This window comes from Varanus komodoensis, unplaced genomic scaffold (genome assembly GCF_004798865.1).
Source record: "Varanus komodoensis strain SLA01 unplaced genomic scaffold, ASM479886v1 scaffold13_3, whole genome shotgun sequence".
Lineage (NCBI taxonomy): Eukaryota > Metazoa > Chordata > Lepidosauria > Squamata > Varanidae > Varanus > Varanus komodoensis.
This window is the reverse complement of record NW_025335409.1, coordinates 13249001-13267419: the sequence shown is the minus strand read 5'-3', so window position 1 is coordinate 13267419 and position 18419 is coordinate 13249001. Positions and strand designations below refer to the sequence as shown.

The 18419-nt window shown below is 39.3% G+C and overlaps 1 protein-coding gene across 4 annotated transcripts in view; it reads left to right on the top strand.

Moving 5' to 3' along the window:
- The window catches only part of ORC5 (origin recognition complex subunit 5), a 92515-nt gene extending 79958 nt beyond the window's left edge, over positions 1–12557 (top strand). For all 4 annotated transcript variants that reach the window (XM_044423390.1, XM_044423393.1, XM_044423389.1 and 1 more), the window contains 2 exons: positions 3818–3930; positions 12024–12557. In XM_044423390.1, coding sequence (XP_044279325.1) covers positions 3818–3930; positions 12024–12069 — 159 coding nt within the window. In that variant the 3' untranslated portion in view covers positions 12070–12557. The remainder of the gene's footprint in view (positions 1–3817; positions 3931–12023) is intronic.
- Positions 12558–18419: the final 5862 nt, after the last annotated feature.

The following is an 18419-nucleotide window of genomic DNA, read 5'->3' as shown; positions in this document are numbered from 1 at the left end:
ATCCAAGGCATTCGTGCACATGCAAACACACATACAAATTAAAACGTGTTTGCACAGAAAGAAACACACACACAGAAATACACACACAGCATTTACCCTGAAAGATGCATCTGCCCCTTTTCTTAACAGTTTCAGTCCTATGGATATTTACATGGGAATAAATCCCATTGAATGTATTGAGATTGGGTAGACCTACAAAGGATCACTCTACTACAGGGGTCTCAAACTTGCAGCCCGTGGGCCAGTTGCCGGGACGGGCGGGGCGCGGGGGAGGGGCCCTGTGGCCTTTAAAGCGCCGGCGGCGCCTGGGCCAGCCGTGGGATGAGCGGCCCACCACCCCCACGGTGGTGGAATACTTGATGTGGCCCAGCCTCACCCAGACTCTACTTCCAGCGGCCCCCAGGTAAGTTGAATTTGAGACCCCTGCCCTACTATCAACCTCCCCCCCCCATTTTATATACACACAGAGTATCTAACAACACAGAAACCAATTTGTGGCAGACTACAAACTTAAAGCAGAGGAAGTTGTAGAAGAATAGTATTAGTAATAGAAGTAACAAAAGTAATACATAGTTCTCCATCCCCACTACTCCCTATTTAATGAAGCTTACATATCAGAATTGGATTCAGCTGGTTCCTCAAACTAAACATAGAAATTCTGAGCAAACAAGCATGAATGCTCAGACACACTGTTTTTCCTCTCTCCTTACTTGTTCATCTTTCCTTTTCCCACTTTCGTTCTCACTTACGGATTGGCTGGTTTGACTCATTGAGCCACCCAGCATTGTCCTGATGGGCAACAACCCATCTTACAAAAGAGCCCCTCCTTTGTGGAGCAAAGGGGTCTCCCCCAATCGGATAGCACAGACTCTGAGTAAATTTCATGAATTAGTTAGCTAGTTGGTAAGTTAGTTTATTTGGAGTGCCTCAAGACACCAGGCATGTCCCACAGTTGAGCAGCCTTGGAAAGCCTTTCAGGGCTCTGCACATGACCATGCATAGTTTAAAAAATGGATCTGTCACATTGAGAAAGAACATTCCCAGTGCAGCAGCAGCAGCTGCCCCAGAGAATACAAAGGAGGAAAGCACCTGGACACCACAGCTCAACTTTAAAAAAAAAATAAAGATAGGCATGGAGGTGTTTTGGCAGCCAGCCAACCAAGAAAGGATCTGCCTCTGAACTTGAAATAAGGTCACCTGCTTAAAAGACTGTCCTCTCCACTATAGGAAGATCTTTCAAGAATGCACGCCTTTTTTCCTTTTCCACTGACTAGAAATTTCCTCAGCCTGCTATATAATAAATCACTTCCCTTTCCTCCCTCTCCTGAAATGTTATCCTTAACACCATGAGCCCAAAGCAGCACTGTAGAAGACTGGCTGAAGCTACAAGCAAAAGTGCTCCTGCTAAGAGATAATGATATACAGCAACATTTTTTTGCAGGTCTCTGCTTATATTTGCTTACCATATATACTGACATATAAGATTACCCTTGAAACCAAAACTAGCGAAACAGAAATCAGGGTATGTTCTACATGCCAGGTGAAAAATTTCTCTTACCATAGTTTGTCGTTGGCATCATGAGCCTTGCATGTGGCTGCACACTCAGTCCCAAGTCCACTGCCTGCCCTTGACGGGAAGGGCAGCCTTCTCCACACAGGTATCTGTTTACAAGCTTCCAGATGACAAATACCCATACATAATGGTGTATAACCCCCCCTCCGAAACCAAAAATAGAAAAGTAAAAATTGGGGGTTATCATATACACCAGAAAAACAGCCCAAAATATTGACCTCGTCTTATACGTAAGTCACCTTATATGCTAGTATATACGGTACTATATACTAGCCAGTAAAAAGTGATGCAATATTTCTTGAAAGTACTGAGGAAGAGGCTGTCCAGTCACAATGCCCAGGATTATATTTAAGACACATTTCATGTGGAACCTCATACTCCTACTCCCCCTCTTTCTGTCTGACTCTTGCTCCTTCTCGTGAGGGTCACAACTGAAATGGGAAGTCCTGTGTTTATTTTTGTAGTCAGGATTTCCCTCATCTAATGAATCCAAGATAGAATTTTGTGTGGATTCTACCCCATACATCTATTGGCTATCCATGGCATTAATTGAATTTAATTTTTGTTTGTTTTAAAGTCTGCTGCATTTCATAGATGTTTCATAAATTCTAGCATATTTAGGATCCTAGCAGTTTTGCTCAAATGGAGAAAGTTGGTTTGTTCTATGAATCTGCATGCTTCTGTGTGTGTGTGTGTGTGTGTGTGTGAGAGAGAGAGAGAGAGAGAGAGAGAGAGAGAACCAACAGTTATTCTTTCTTTGTGAATTACTTTGAGTTTTATTGTTGCAGAATTATGAAAATGAAACCTGGTGGCTAGGACTGCAGGTTACCCAGATAAGCAACCTTGTCTTGTCTTTAAATGACAACCAAAGCTTTTATATCTTCTCTAGCATGTTATTCTTCACACATTAATCAGAAATTTCATATCTAGGTTGACACCATTTTAGATTTATAGCCTGAAGATTTAGAGAGCAATTTTACAATACTGACCTTCTGTTCCATTTTACCGCATTTTGGGAAAAGAAGAGGAAATTGATCACTATTTTTTGTTAATGCAGTAGCTGGCACATTTGTAATGCAGTGGCAAGGTCATTTTTGAATTCTGCATCCTCCATAATATTTAGATGGGTCCAACTCCAAGTCATCTGAGCTGGTATGTTTGCTGGGAGCTTTTATGAGCCTCATGCCATTCCCGCTGTGGAATATGACCTATTTTCATTGGTAGTCTCTGAGTGTAAGAGGCCAGCTGCAAGCGTATCCTGCAAAAATGATTAGCCAATAATGGTGCACTGGGGTGTAAAAGAGCAGTTGTAATAACAGATTACTCCATTATGCTTCATCGTTGACTGAATAAGAGCCTGAGTGAATGAAGAACAATTTTCTGCCCTAACTTAGAGGGTGTATTATATATATACACACACACATACATGCACACACCCAACACAATGTGGAAGGTGTAGAAGAAAAAATTATAGTGAAAATAATTTCTGAATGGCAAATCTGGATCCATTTCCTTCTATTTTCCTTTTCTACATTGCTCAAAATAAAGCATCAATTGTGTTCTCAACATAGTTGTTTTGTAAACCTGAGTAACTAAGATGTCTACAGCAAAACAATTTTAAAATGTTATTACTCAGACTTATATTATGCATAGCATCTCTCTTTTGGTAAGGGTATCTTGAACAGTTTAGTTTATAACAGATAGACTTTTCAGGTTTTATAACGATAGGATGTTGGAAAGGCCCACTGGGCTGATACTAGATAGCCAACTTCCCCCACCTGGTGCCCTCCAGAAATTTTGGACTTCAGCCTCCATTGGCCTCAGCCTGCACAACCAGTAGTACACAGTCCACTGTGACTTGCTGTGGCTTCATGTCTAGTTTAAAATCGTGGAGCACATATGGTTACACTGTTGGAAAGGTAGTTTGGCATGTGCAGGAATTACTTGTGCAATAGACAGGCCAATGGGTGCTTCTACTCTGGCCTAAGCCTACTGCAAGCTCCCACTTGTGGCACTCAGGCTGCAGGTTGGCCACCTGTGCTGTATTTTATTGCTAGTTTCAGTTTGTTGTGGTTTATGCTTATTGAACAACTGTCTCATTTTCATTCTTAAGACTTTGTTTGCATCTGAGCAACTGAAAGGCAGTATATAAAACAGGCTAATTAAGAAAGTGATCATATGCACTGTGCCATGATAGTTGACTTGATGAAGGTAAAATGAGTGAATTTTCTTCTCTTTCTTTAGATCACTTCCCTTGTGACTCTTCAGCTGTTAACCTTGGTAGGCCATGATGACCAGCTTAATGGGCCAAGATACAAGTGCAACGTCAATCTAGATTTCATCAGAGCTATTTCAAGGTAAGTCGTATTAACACTTCCTGGTGCTATATTCACAAACTCTTACAATGGGGAAAATGACATCTAAATATCAACTAAAGTATTGTAGCTGACAGTCATTTCTTCATTTCAAGCTGTTCCTGGAAGTGTATCCTAGGATGACCAATATGAATAAAAGGTGGCTACAAAGTTATATATTTATTTATGTCATTTCAGTGCCACTTTATAACAAAAAATTCTGAAGTTCTTTTATAGAAATGAAAAAGAGAGGTCAAGCTGTATTTCAGTAATATCCATACCCATTGTGTGACCTCTCAAACAAATATAGTCCAACAGTTATGCTGCTTGACAAACCCACAGGAGGCATAAGTGTTTCTGGTTTACATGTAACAAACAATTAACCCATAATTGGCCAGTAGCATGCATGAAGGAGCTGGTATCATTTTATATCCAATTACAAAACAGTTCAGGAAATGCTTCTTCCTGGATAATTTCTTATGATGTGGGATCCCAGTTAAAGGAGCAACAACCTAGAGTTTTAACCTAAGAACATGACCATGGGTTTAACTTTAACCATAGGTTTAAGGCTTTATCTCTCCCAACAGCCCAATGTGTCAGTTTTGGACATTCCAGCAAACAGCCCAGGAGCATGCTGGGTTATTGGTTAAACAAAATGCAGGGTGGAAAATGTGAGTGAACAGGAGGCAACATGCTCACTTGGTTGTCTGTGACCCCAGTAACCCATAGATTAACAACCCATAGATTGCCACTATGTGTGAAGTGGTACTGTACCTGCGTAGTGTCATGACATGGGTGGCTGCTGGACAGTGTCTGATTTGAAAGTTTACAGGTTGTGGATCCCTGTCCAAGAGGATCTGTTAATAATGTCATCTGTTTGTTTACTTGCTTATGCATACAGCACTATAACAGCATGGTTTTTTACCAAATGGCATAAAAAGAAAGGGCAGTTTGCTGCCTTAATGAGCTTAAAGTCTAGATTTGGAAGGTGCAGGTGGGGAGGGGTCTGACAGAGGAAGAAAAGGCAGGGGAGTGAATATGAACAAAAACAGCTTACAGACTTGGACTTCACTGTATTTGCAAGTGAGGACTTGAGCTTTAATACAGATTCTGTGCAAGCATATGAAACATCTCACTTGTGAGATGTGAAACAAAAGAACATTTTCTCCTCCTGAGCTATGGATTAAAAGCCATTTCACACATTACTCAGTATCAAACCCACCTGTGCTTCACAGGGAGCTGCAACCAATTACACATCACTATCCATAGGATAACATATGTTCATCACAGTATTTTCAGATGTATACATGCATAGAGCAACATAAATGCATGCCTTTCAAGTAGTTGCCTGTCTGCACCCCTTAGTCATTTATAGCTTTAATGCACAAGATTTTATTTTTCTTTTAAAAAGTTTTATTTACAAATCAGGGATATATTAAAGATAAAATAAATTCATAAACTTCTTAGACAAAACAATGAAACAATCAAGTTAGTGTAGGAAGATTGCATTTTTTCTTTTTGTTTCCTTTTTATCATTTATTGATAGCTGGTAGATTTTACAGTTTAGATTTTAATCTTGAAATCTCTGGGAAATCAGTTTATTTTTTCAAGATTTTATTTATAAGTCTGTATTTTTTCAGTGGAGAGGGAAACCTCTTCTCTTACAATCCATACAGTATTTCTATGCTTCTCAAAGCTTAGGAAACATTTAGGCAAGAGCATGGTTTGTTGTCCTCTGTTTGTTTCCTCCTTGAAATGGTTAATTCATCAGCATCACTCAGAGTTAGCTCAAGTAAACATGGCAAAAACTACAGAGAAAAATCACCAGATTTATATTAGGTTTTGAGTTCATCACTGTCTTGGACTTTGAGGTAAACAATAGAAGACAATTTGCATAATGTCTAATCAGACTGCTAGAATATCTCCTTTCTAATATGCTTTTTATTACTTTGAGAATCAGTTTTTAAAATCAAAAGCCCAAAGGATTTCAGAAACATTTTGTTAAATATTTAGGCACCTTCTCCCAAAAGTAAATTAGTCACAAATTGCATTTACCTTACATCCCTTGGGTACTTCAAGAGATATTTTATTAAGTTGGAATCTCCTTGGATTGTCCTTAGTCTGTGGTGGGATTTTCACTTGTTCTAGAAGGAGAAAATGTAAACCTTTTTGAATCATAACAATCATTTGTGCCAGTGACTTTTTTTAAAGAAATGAAAAATGTACACTAGTAATTCATAATGATATAATAGAAATTGCATCATCAAATCAGAATAAAACAGCACAGCTGCTCTGTGTGGAGTGAGGGTTAAAAATTAATAGTTCCATTGTAATAAAGCTTTCAGTAAAGCATCACTCCATGTTCAGTTTCCCCCTGCTTGAGAAAGAAGGGTCTCAGCAGTTGGTTTAGAAAAATATAGCTCGTGTCATGTAATAAAACCCACTCAGCTATGAAGCTCACTGGGTGATTTTGGGGCAGTCACTGACTCTAAGCCTAGATGAGGAGGACCATGCCTTGGGCTTCTTGGAGATAAAGAAGGATAAACATTTAACAGATAAATTATACAAATATCTCAGTCTGAGTGAAATTGTCCATAGATGAATTTCCAGCTCCCTAAGAACCGCTTCACTTGTGTGTACTCATCATTTGATAGTTGATGTTGAGTTGCATCCTGGTTTAAATATTACAGATCTACTCATGCCCAGTAAATTCATGTATTGGGTAAGATTGTGCATTGCATAACATTAAAATAAAAAAGACTTTCACACTTAAGCCTTCAAAGATCTACTTTCATGTGTGAATGAACCATCAGAAATCAGACATGATATACAGACTTTCTGTATCACCTCGAAACACCTCCGACATAGCACTTTTCAATGGAGTTGATTTAAAGATCTAATTGATTTAATCAAGTAATGTGCATGCATTATGTATAAACCATATGTTTGGAATGGATGTATTTTTCTGTGATAAATTTGCAGTTGAGGTCTTGGAGGCCACAGATACGGAAGCTCTGATGTATACAAACAAAGCTCTCCCCACAGGAATGATTTGTCTCTTCAATTTCATGGAGAGTTCAGCTCCATATGTAAATTATTTTTGCACTTATTTAAAGTTGTTTTCTGCAGTGATGTAAATAATAAAGTGTGCAACTATCGTGAAGTATTACAGAGCCCATAAGGCTGCAACCTACTTCAAGACTGGTAATGACCAAGATAATTCTCCTTCAATTATTTATGGGCATTTTGATTTTTAATCTCTGAATTTCTTTAAAAAATCTATAATTTTTACTTTGTAAAAAAAATTAAAGTTCTCCAGAACCTTACAAAGGCCATTTCCTAACCTCAGGATGTCACCTCCTTTTGGAGCTTGTAGATAGAGCCTAAAGTTGCTTCTTCATGGGAACAGAAGCAAGCCTCACCTCAGACTGGATCTGCCTGCTGGACTAAACAGTTGAGCTGAACTACAGTTCTTAAACTCCAACTCTAGTTGCTTTCTTTACAGTTTTGTGCTTTCCTGTTTGTTGACTTCTTCTTTGGTATCATATACCTGCCCAAGCACCCAAGGAGATAAAGATTCCAATATCACTTAAGAGGCAAATTTTCTGGTAGCTGGAATATATGAAATATAAATGGGGCCAGTCAGTAGAGCTCCTACTGGTGAAAAAGACTATCACAATGGATGCTTGACCCTTTTATTAAGGACCCATCTGATGACAAGTTTGCACAGGGGACCTAGCCAGAAAAGGACATGTTAACGAGCATTAACTAGCTAGAACTGAAAGTGGTCTACCTAGCTTTTCAAGAGTTTACAGATGCTTCAGAAATCCACTGTTGGGATGGGAACAAAACCACAGGCAAGGCATACAAGAACAAATAGTGTGCGACTTAGTCCTTGTTGCTGAATTGCTTGGCAAAAGATAGTCTGGGTAGAAATACATCTAAAGTCCGTATAGACAGATTATCTATCCTGTTTGAGAGCAGATTGGCTCAGTTGTACATCCATACAGGAGTCAAAGTGGCAGCTGAATCCTTCAGGTTTAGAAGCTCTCTGGTGGATCTGTTTGCCACCAGGGAATTGCCCATCTACCATGCTTCTTTTCCGTATTTCAATGTTCCACAGCAGGAGGAGGAAATATATTGGAATATGCCTGGCCAGGTGGTCTCCTATGTGCTTTCCCACCCTGTGATCCAGAAAATCCATGGAAATTATTCTTATTGCACCTCTTTGTCCAAGAAGACCATGTTTTCTTGAAAACCTTTTTGTTTTGTCAGCTTGTCTCAACAGAAATTGTGTAGGCAATCTATTAAAAGAGATCTACCCTGCAGAGACTTTCATTCAGAGCTTTTCAAAATGGCAATCTAGAGGCTGAAACTCAGTGGTTAGAACTATTGAGCTACTCACCAGAAGTTTTGCAAATGATCTTTTTATCCAGACAAATATCTACAAACAAAATTTACAATACAACTTGAAGGTCCTTCCTGAATTAGCAGGGCTAATGGGTGCCTAATTTTCAGTGAGGTTATGGAGGTCTTAGTTTCTTCAGGCAAGCCTGAATTTTGAAGTTTGAGTACTAATATTCTTAATTACCAAACAACAGCTTTGATTAGCATATGGACATGCAATGGCAGCATATCTCTTTCATCTAATCCCCACATTAAGGTTTCGTGAGGGAGTGTCTCCTTTAGTGCACCATTTTTCCATGTGGAATCTCAATTGAGTGCCTACATTGCTCACTGACAAGCCATTTGAATCCATGGCATCTAGTTCTTTGAAAATCCTCACTCTTAAGAGAGTGGTTTTAGTTGCGGTTACCTTGACCTGCAGGATTTTCCAACTGGGGGTCCTGCCTGCAAATCCACAGTTACACATTATCCATGAGGATAAGGTGTTGCAAACTGACCTTTCTTCCTGAAGTCTCATTCTTTGTTGCACAGGACTCAAGATCTTTGTTCCCCATTTTCTGTCCCAGGCCTGTTCACTGATAAGAACTGGCAGGCTGGATGTAAAGCAGGCATTAATTTTATTTGGACAGAACTGCTGCCATTAGGAGGTCAAAGTTTCTTTCTGACTCTTTCCAACCTAGGTTTTTGGGACAAATGATGTCAAAACCACTATCTCACATTGACTGAAGGAGTAGCTTCCAGGCACTGGATACACAGCCTCCAGGAGGAATAGGAGACCAGTCCTTTGGGGAAACAGCTGCTTCTGCAGCATTTAAAGGGGATTTTCATATAATCGACATTGCCACTGGGGCATCTGTTCATGCCTTTACCAAGCATTATAAAATTAACAGCCACCTTACAGGAGCTGTGCAAGGCCATCAGGGACAGGACATTTTGCAGGGCATTCATCCATAGGGTCATCATAAGTCAGAGACTACCTGACAACACATAACAACATAGAAATAATGCTGCTGCTTCCGCAGATGTAGCTGTTAGATGTACTACAGAAGGTCCTGGTGGCTTAGGGCACTGGCCTCTTTTGTCCTACTTTGAAAATGATTAACTGTTCTGCCTGGAAGAAGCAGCTTTGACTCCACCTATAAGCCCCAGAAGGGATTGTCACCCTGAGATTAAGGAATGCCTTCTCCAAGGCTTTGAGAACAAAAATTAATGGTAACAAATTTATGTTTATGAAGTCGCCCCAGGTGTAATTAAAATTGTGTCTCTGTGTGGACTCAACTCTCTTTTCTTTTATAAACTTAAAATTCTCCTACAGCAGTGCAAATGGCTAGGTTAGAGAACTAAATATCTGAACAAAGCTTCTCCCGGATACTTATTAAGTTGAATCGTTGATTGTGGTATTTATCTAGTAAGCTTAATATTTTCCAGAGAACTCAGTCTTGTATCTCTCTAATGAAGGCATAACATATTAAATATGACACAGCACTTATCTTTTACTGTATGTAATGCAGTACTTAAGAATATTTTGTGAGCATGATGTCAGGTTGCAGAGCTGCAAAATATCTCAAGTTTTCATGTACTCTGTATCATACTTCCCCAGAGATTATATAAATATATGGAATTAGGAAATGACGTATGAGCTAGAAATAAGTACCCTGACAAATAAGAGATCCAATTCAGAATTATACCTTCAGTTGCATTTCACAGTATGGCATTCTTCTACAAAATGTTTCATTTTTGTCATATCTTGCGGTGAAACCTTTTATATAAGAAAAATACATCTATGTTGGAATGCTATTTGTATTCATTGTAATGCTTCTCGAAAGAAGGGAAAAGATGTCTCCCCTGGTCCCCATGTATCGTTCTTCATTCTAACAAAGAACAAAAAATACTCTCAAATCTTCTGTCCTATTGAGCATTCTTGCATTGTTCAAATGTAGTTAAAAAGCAAGGGTCAACTATTGTCAAGAGTGGAAGGACACAGATTGCAAATTAGTACAGATGAAGGAGTTGTGCCATACATAATGCTGAAACAGGTGGTTTGGAAGATGGACAGAATGTTCAATAGCTGACAAGATTGCTGCTTTGCATCTCCAAATTGTGTGCCATGTTTACTAGGCATTAAAAAATACCCAACACCCTTTTATTCTTCAGCTAAATTTGTTTTACAGCTTAATGCTGAGAATGAACAACTTCAAATCTTTGGAAAAATGTGCATCTGGAAAACTCATATCCAATTCATACATGCAGCTAAGCCAAGTTGTGCAGCAGTGGGGATATAGTCTTGCTCTTGGTATACCCCCAATATTGTATCACATGATCTGAGTATTCCATAGGAAGACAAAGCAGAAATTTTTTCTCCTTTATTGTGGGGAGGAGTAACAATATAACAATCACATTTGGGGCATATTTTATTTATTGATTAAAGTAGGTATACAGCAGCTTTCTGTCCATCTCAATAGAAACATTTAAACACAGAACAATCAAGAACAAATCATCTCTAAACCAATTCGAGAGAAGAATAAAACGTTATAACCTATGGAAATAGTCTAAAGTCCTTAAGGCCTCCCTAAAGCTAAGCAGGGGAGACATCAGTGCTGCACAGAAAAGGCCCTGTTCTTTGTAGGGATGGATGAATCAGTATCTGGTCTGAGTTAGTTTCACAGATAATAAATCATAAGTCCATTCCAAACAGTATTTGTGAATTTAAAAAAAGATCCTCAGGAAAACGTGCATTTATTATCAAATTCCATTTTCCCTAATATACACATTTGTAACACATTTTTCTATTTTTGCATTTGTGTATACAACTTTCCTTAATATAACCATTTTGTATGCAATTTTTTAAGAACAAAATACATACGAAGAAGCATGCAGTCCAAAGGCTGATAGCATTCCAATTAGTATAGTCGTTGACCAAGAAGTGCAAATTAGGTCCACTTGCTTAAAAATGCAGAGTAAACAAATTTCTCCACCATCTCTTAATTCCTTTTCCCCAACCTAATTTATCCTGGCACCAGCAACAGGCCAACAGACATGCAACAGGTAGGAAATCCTTTAATATTCAGAACCTAAACTATAAGAACCAGCAGCTTGAATTGAGTGAGGAAACAAATTGGGAGCCAGTGGCATAAGACTGGTTTTATATGATCTACAAGGTGCATACCAGGAAGCAATCCAGCTGCCACATTTTGTACTAGCTGCAGTTTCTTAACACTTCAGGACAGCCACACCTAGAATACACTGCTGTAACCAAAACAGGAGATGATTTAGGCATTGATCACTGCGGTTTAATACACCAACTCCTGGGAGATGCAAAACTGGTACACTAGCCAAAGCTAGGCAAAGGCACTGTGGCTGCAGCTGCCACTTGTCCCTCCAGGAGCATGGCCAGGTCTAGAACCACGCCAGCACACAGGCCTGCATGCAGAGCACCCTCTCAGATGAATTTTGCACAGGGGAGAGGTGACCCTTTTTGTCCACTTCTTGGCAGTGCCAGCAGGTAAATTTGTGAACTGGGACTCTGTAATTTAACCTTTCATATTTAAAGAATTAGGCAGGAGTCAAGCTTAGTAATGTTATTTGCCTCTGAGGCATCAGTTTGCTCACAAGAGTACCTTATGAAGTAGTGACTTCCAGTGGGGAGTAGATATTTAACTGTGCTGACATACTGTGTTGTTTGTTTGCAGGACTGTGAACTTCGACATAATAAAGTACTTGTATGACTTTTTGTGAGGTCCATACATATGCTGTGATGACAACTAAGGCAAGCCATGTTGCTTATCTACTTCAGCCATCCAGGGAGAGGAGACTTTGGGCTCTATTGGATTTGTCCAAAACAGGTGCTGGCTCAGCATGGGATCTGATGAAAACACTCTAGTTGGTCTGGATGGATCTGAGCAGAGGACTCTTAACCTGAGACCCTGGAGTATTTGGAAGGAATGTGTTAATTATAAACAGCAGGGACTGAGCACAATCTGTTCGGCTTTTAATGATGTTATCTTAAACCGAAATTGCCTGAATCCCATTTTCCTAAGGACCGCATTTTGTGCTATGGTGAAGTCTCCCTTGTGCTTTGAACATGGCAGCCGCATTGTTTGTATGCCCAGTCTTTTCACTTCCTCTCCATGGGAGCTGTTTGCATTTGTCTGCTAAAGCAGCTCGATCCAAAGGCCACCATTTAAAAGAAATTGGTATAACAAATGCAATAAACATAAAACCAAGCTGGTGGATGTCTTTCTTTCATTCCAAGATTCTGCCGTGTTAGTCAACAGATAACTGCTATAACTTTTTTGAAAAAATCCACTTTTAAAACCTTTTCTTAAAAAATGTTTTGACTAATCATCCAGTTCTTAAAGATGTCATATCTCATTCATGTCCAAAGATGACTGTGTGCTTCAGAAAATTACCCCCTTGTCTAGGGATACACTGACACATAATATCAAAAGATATCTAACCTGGAGAGAATGCCTGTGAACTGGGGCAGCTTCCAGTATCTTGTCATATGTGGATGATGTGCTGAATTTTTGCATCCTGAAAAGTACAAGACAATACATGTATTGGGAGACACAAACACTGCTTGCCAGAACCCACCTGAATTTCCCTTGTGTGGGATTTGCACATGCACAAGTCAAACTGAGGATTCTTCCAAAGCAACGTATTGCCTTCCAGAAGTTTTAGACTATAACTTCCAGAAACCCTGACCACTGGCCATACTGGCTTATGGAAGTTGCCAGTTGCTGGACTAGAATTTTTAAAGCATGAGGTGGCTTCACCCCTCAAACATATTTTTAGTTCCAGTTGTCTCAGTTGAGGGGTAGGATGAGTACATTTTCTACCTATTTTTTTCACCCTTCTGAATTGGGGGTAGTGGCAATTTTTATCTTTGAACTAAACATTTTCTCATGTCTTTTGTTTGTCTGAAATTGTTTTCATTACAGCCTTTCTCTAAGCATCCTCAACCTTTTCTAGGACTGCATGATACAAGCTCCTTTCTGAGTTTTATGGTAATGTGGGCTGCTTAAAAAGGGGTGTAGAGTTTGACATCAAAGTTGCCCGGTTGTTTGTGCCTAACCTGCCTGAGAGAAGACTGTAACATTGGAACCTGTCCTTTTAATTGAAAGTATATTTAAAAAGACTAGGATAGTAAAAGAATTCCATTTAAAGGCAATTTTGGGGGTAAAGACATTATTTACCATAGAGATTACTTTTCCTAAAGCTGCCTTTCCCCACAAGTACTGTTCTATAAGATGATTTTGGTGGTACTAGAGGCTCCAGAAACAGAAATTTAGCCCTAGAAACAGGGCTGGTTCAAAGAGGGGGGCAGATTGGTTCCTTGGGCAAGATACAGATTTAAATGCTCACTTCCCACCACTTCACGTTACAGCAGGAAGGAAACATATAGGTACCTTTCCTTATGTGTGTGTTCCATAGGTTGTTAGAGCAAAACGGTAATACATGCAAAAACCTATTGGCAGATGAAAATGGCAGTTGGGGGGGGGGAGTTAAGAAAGAGAACCACTTGCTGTCTTCTCCTTGCAAGTCTTTTGTCCCCTTGCTGGCAGCAGGAGTTAGTGTTGTTGCTATGGTGTCAGAGCCTCCCAGACAAGCCCAGAGCAGGCCAGGCAAGGCTTACTACACAGTAGATGTGAGTCTAGGCTACAGCTGGGTAGCACTTTATCTCATAATATTTTCCTTTGTATGAGAGAGGCAGTGAGCTGGAGCAATCAGATCCCACTTTGGAGACACACAGCCAATAAAGGTTCTGGAGCACTAGTCACAATTAGTGTACTAGTGAGACCAACTCTGTACCTCTCACATTAAGCAAAATATTGTGATTTAAAACAACCCACAGTTGCAGCTTAGACTAGCTAATACAGCATTTTCTTTACTTTGTTCAGCCACTACTGCTGCTACCTGCCTGGAGGCCAGTTGATGCCCCTCCCCAGCTAGAAAGAGCACAAAAGGTGTCAAACATCCCTTCTCCCTGCAGCCCCTTCATTATTTTTGCTTGGCTTTTCTTTTCTTTGCACAAATAGTGTTGTGTTGATCTAAGATAGAGGTAGACAATTTGCAGTGCCCTGGATGCTGTGAGTGACCCCCTGCAAGCAGAGATGCATTCTGTGAGGCAAGTGCTAGTGCAAGCCTGGGATCACTATGTTTTTTTATGAATGGATGTGCAGCCCACCAGAATGTAGCAAGACAAACGCATCTAGAAATCATTCCACTTCAGTGGCAACTAAATTTTCCAGTCAAAATTCTCACTGGGGCAGAATTCTACCTACCAATTACACCGATGTGGTACAATGACTTAGATATGGAAATAAGATTAAAAGATGTGCCAGCGAGTAGATGCCGGAGTGACTTTCAACTGTGCTTGGTCAGCTTCCACCATAATACCTGATGGAGAACCTCAATGGGTGACATGCCAAAGCTGCATATGTGAACAGAATATCATCTTCACTGTTAGACTTGGCTGCAGACATCCAAAAAGCACTATCTAGTCATCTGCATTTTTTGTCACATCGGAAACTGCTCCCAACATGCCAGCTGCAGAGCTGTTAGCTTTAGAGAGGCAGAGAGCTATGAATTATTTGATGATGGAGCACTTACCACTCTGCTGAGCTTAATTCTCTAACAAAATGAATACTCATTCATTTATTTATTTATTTAGAAAATTTCTATGCCGCCCCATTCGCCGAAGCCTCGGGGCTGCTCACAAAACATCAATAAAAATATAATACAGTAAAAATATAAAACGAATTAACAATATAAAATAAGTCATCAGCCTGGCGCTCTCAAGTGGGTTGTAATTTTCAGCTAACAGTACATTGTTTGGGCTCATGCTAAACTGAGATCATCCTGTTTGGTTTTTAAATGCGTTATGTAAATGGGAATCATTTTATAACTGACTGGAACCAAATTCAACATCTGTAACTGGCACAGAATATTTTTTTGTAGATGGGACCCACATGGAATAATGTGAAAATGACAATATCTTTAAATATCTCAGATATAACCAAAGTTTTATTGAACAGGCACTAGAGGTTTGGAAGAGGTAAGAGGCTGAAATTTACATCTGGAATAAAATAAGACACAATTATGTATTGGCTGCAAATGTCAGAGAATGAGAGAGATCAAGACAAGTGAAGTAAATACATTAACTCTGGCTTACAGATACAGGCTGACATACATTATTCAACTATGAAGTTCTTCCTCTGCATCCCCTGAGAAATATAGCTGCTCAAAATGTATTGGATTTGGTTTCCCCCTCTTATTAAATGGCCCTCCCCCCACTTGAAATCATGTCATGAATAACAGAATGGGGGCAGATGACTCCTGCCTGATTTGGGTTTCAGACTGGTAATCAACAGAGTTCCTCACAAACATACTTGGCATCTGCTGAATTGTGTAGAGTTGTTACCTGATTTGGTAGGCGAAAAGGGTATTGCTAACCAATAGTTTGCTTCTTTAACCATGGTTTGCCCAGAAGAAGAATGAACAAATCATTATTTGTTTTCTCAGTCCTGAGTTGTTTTCTCCTTTGTCAGTGCCCTTTCTGTATCTCAAAGGCCTTTACAGCACTGTAGTGTTGTGTCTGGGTGCATTCATTGTTGACTGTTCTTGCTTGCTGCTTCTGTAACCTGGTGAACAAACCACAGTTCTTGGTTTGCATGCAACCCCACTAATAACTAACAATAAACAATAGGTTCTTTTTTTTAGTTGTCTGTGGTTAACAAATAATGGTTTGTTACTGCAACCATATTTAACACATCATATCAACCCAGAACTAAGCAGTCATACTATGTGTTAAGGTTATGTGTGAACCTAGCCATTAGGTTATTCATCTCTCAAGATAAAATTATCAAGAGATAAAATTATCAAGAGATACATTGCCTATGTATGAAAGTCTTCCTGCGGAATGAAACCATAAAATTAAAAAGTGTGTGTGTGTGATGAAAAAACTTGAAGACACCTTTGAGATACTTATTTCAGGCTTGATAGAATTTTTCATTTTTCAGTAACTTGAGTACTGTTTCTATGCTAACCATTTCTCTTTTGAATGTGGTTGCCTTCCAGAAATCTTTGGATGTTGATATGTTGCTGTAGATATATAATATAAAATTTTGACAGTTTCCTTGGAGCTTAAAACCTGCAGTTCCCTGAAGGGACCCTTTTCTACTCTAGCTTTATTGCCAAGTTGTCACAGTATTAATTACATTAGGAGAATGACCCATTGCATGTCATTTTATGTATTGAATGGCTTCATATTAGGGACAAGTCTCCATGGTAAGTATCCATGTAAGAACCAGCTAGAAATGCCTATAGAAATATGCACTTCATGTAACACTGCTTTCCAAGGGAAAAAACCCATAATTTTGTTTTGCTACTATTTCTTGGTTGATTTATTATTTTTCAAATAAACATATTTATATGCTGTATTTATTACCACCATTCCGTGGCCATTAAATGTAAAATGAATTCTTCTAACTTCAAATACGAATGTATTTTGGCATACTGTGACATATCATTGGGCATTAACAGTGATCTACATATCGTTTGTTGCATGAATCAAAATGTTAGCATTGCAGATTTATCTATTTTTGGAAATGTATACTCCACCTTTCTACAAGTAGTCCAAGGTGACTTAATCATTAATAAACAAAAAACAATGTTTCAGTTACAAAGAAGGAAATAAAAGATTGTCTTAATATTTGGGGAAGGGGGGAACAACAGAAAAATTATTTGGATTTTAATTTTTTCCATAGTTCCCATAAAAAGGGTATAATTGCTACCAACATTCCTCTCCAGTTGCATCCTGAGCATTATATCCCACACTGTTCCTAAGGATCCCCACGTACTCCGGGAACAGACCCTTGTGGCTACTGTAGGGAGTGGTAAAAGGAAAACCCTCTTCTTTGACTGACCTGCATTCAGCTTACAGAATGAAAGCTGGGCTCCACTGCTAGCATCAGTTAACACAGTAACAATATCAATAGAAAGCATCAGCAGATAGAAATCAAGGCAAAATAATAGAGACTGGAGGCTTATCTGAAACACCAATACACCAAAAGACAGGTTCTTGCCATTTAGCAAAATGTGGAAAGGACACAAGGGAACTGTCAGTCACAAAGGAATGCCAGAGCTTTTCGTAAAAGAGCTCACCATTTTAACGGCATTGTTTTCTGTGGAAATTGTGTTTCAGCTGATTATCAAAAACCTTTTTAAGAAGAAAAGTTGCCATAAATTTATGCTTATACCCTGTCTTTTATCCAGCAAGGAACCCAAGGTTGCCCACGTAATTGTCCTCATCTCCATTTATTGCTCACAACAATCCTGTGAGGTAGTTTAGGCCATTCACTGATATTCAGCCTAATGCCACCCAATGAATTTCATGGCTGAAAGGAGGCTAGATCCTCTAACTACTGCACCACACTGCCTCTCAGTGCCATTTTCCCTAAGGTGAGGTTCTGTGGATGTGTTGAATTGCAACCATCCCCAGTCATCATGGCCAATGCATGTCTGGGAATTATGGAATTGTAATCCTACACAAAGCACCACATTGAGGAAGGCAAGTGCAGAGGCTGAGATGCATAGAAGTTCCAGGATCAGTCCCTGATATATTTAAGGACCTCATCAGAGCTAAAAGGCTTCTATTTTGACATTGGTTTGCTAGCTAACAAGAAATAAACAGCTTCATATTTTAACAGTAATGTGAATAGAAACCCTAAAGAAATACAGGCTATAATGTCACGACAGAGAGCAAACCAAAGTAGGGAAACAACCCACAGCTTCATAAGCTTCAAACTAAGTATGCCCAGCAGAGGACATTTGTCTGCTTATATTTATTTAAGGAAAATAATATCCCTCCCCACCAGGATAGTTACAGTGCTCAAAGCATCTTCCAACAATATAAAATGATGAATGAATAATAAAGCTACAGTAAAAGAATGTAATAACACAATAAAATAGAGGGTACAGTAAGTAGAAATGACTTAAAAGGCAGGACCAGGCCTTTTTACTGTGGGCCAGAGATTTTCCTGGTGGGCGGGGCTTGCCTGTTGTTACGTGGCCGGTCCAGGACC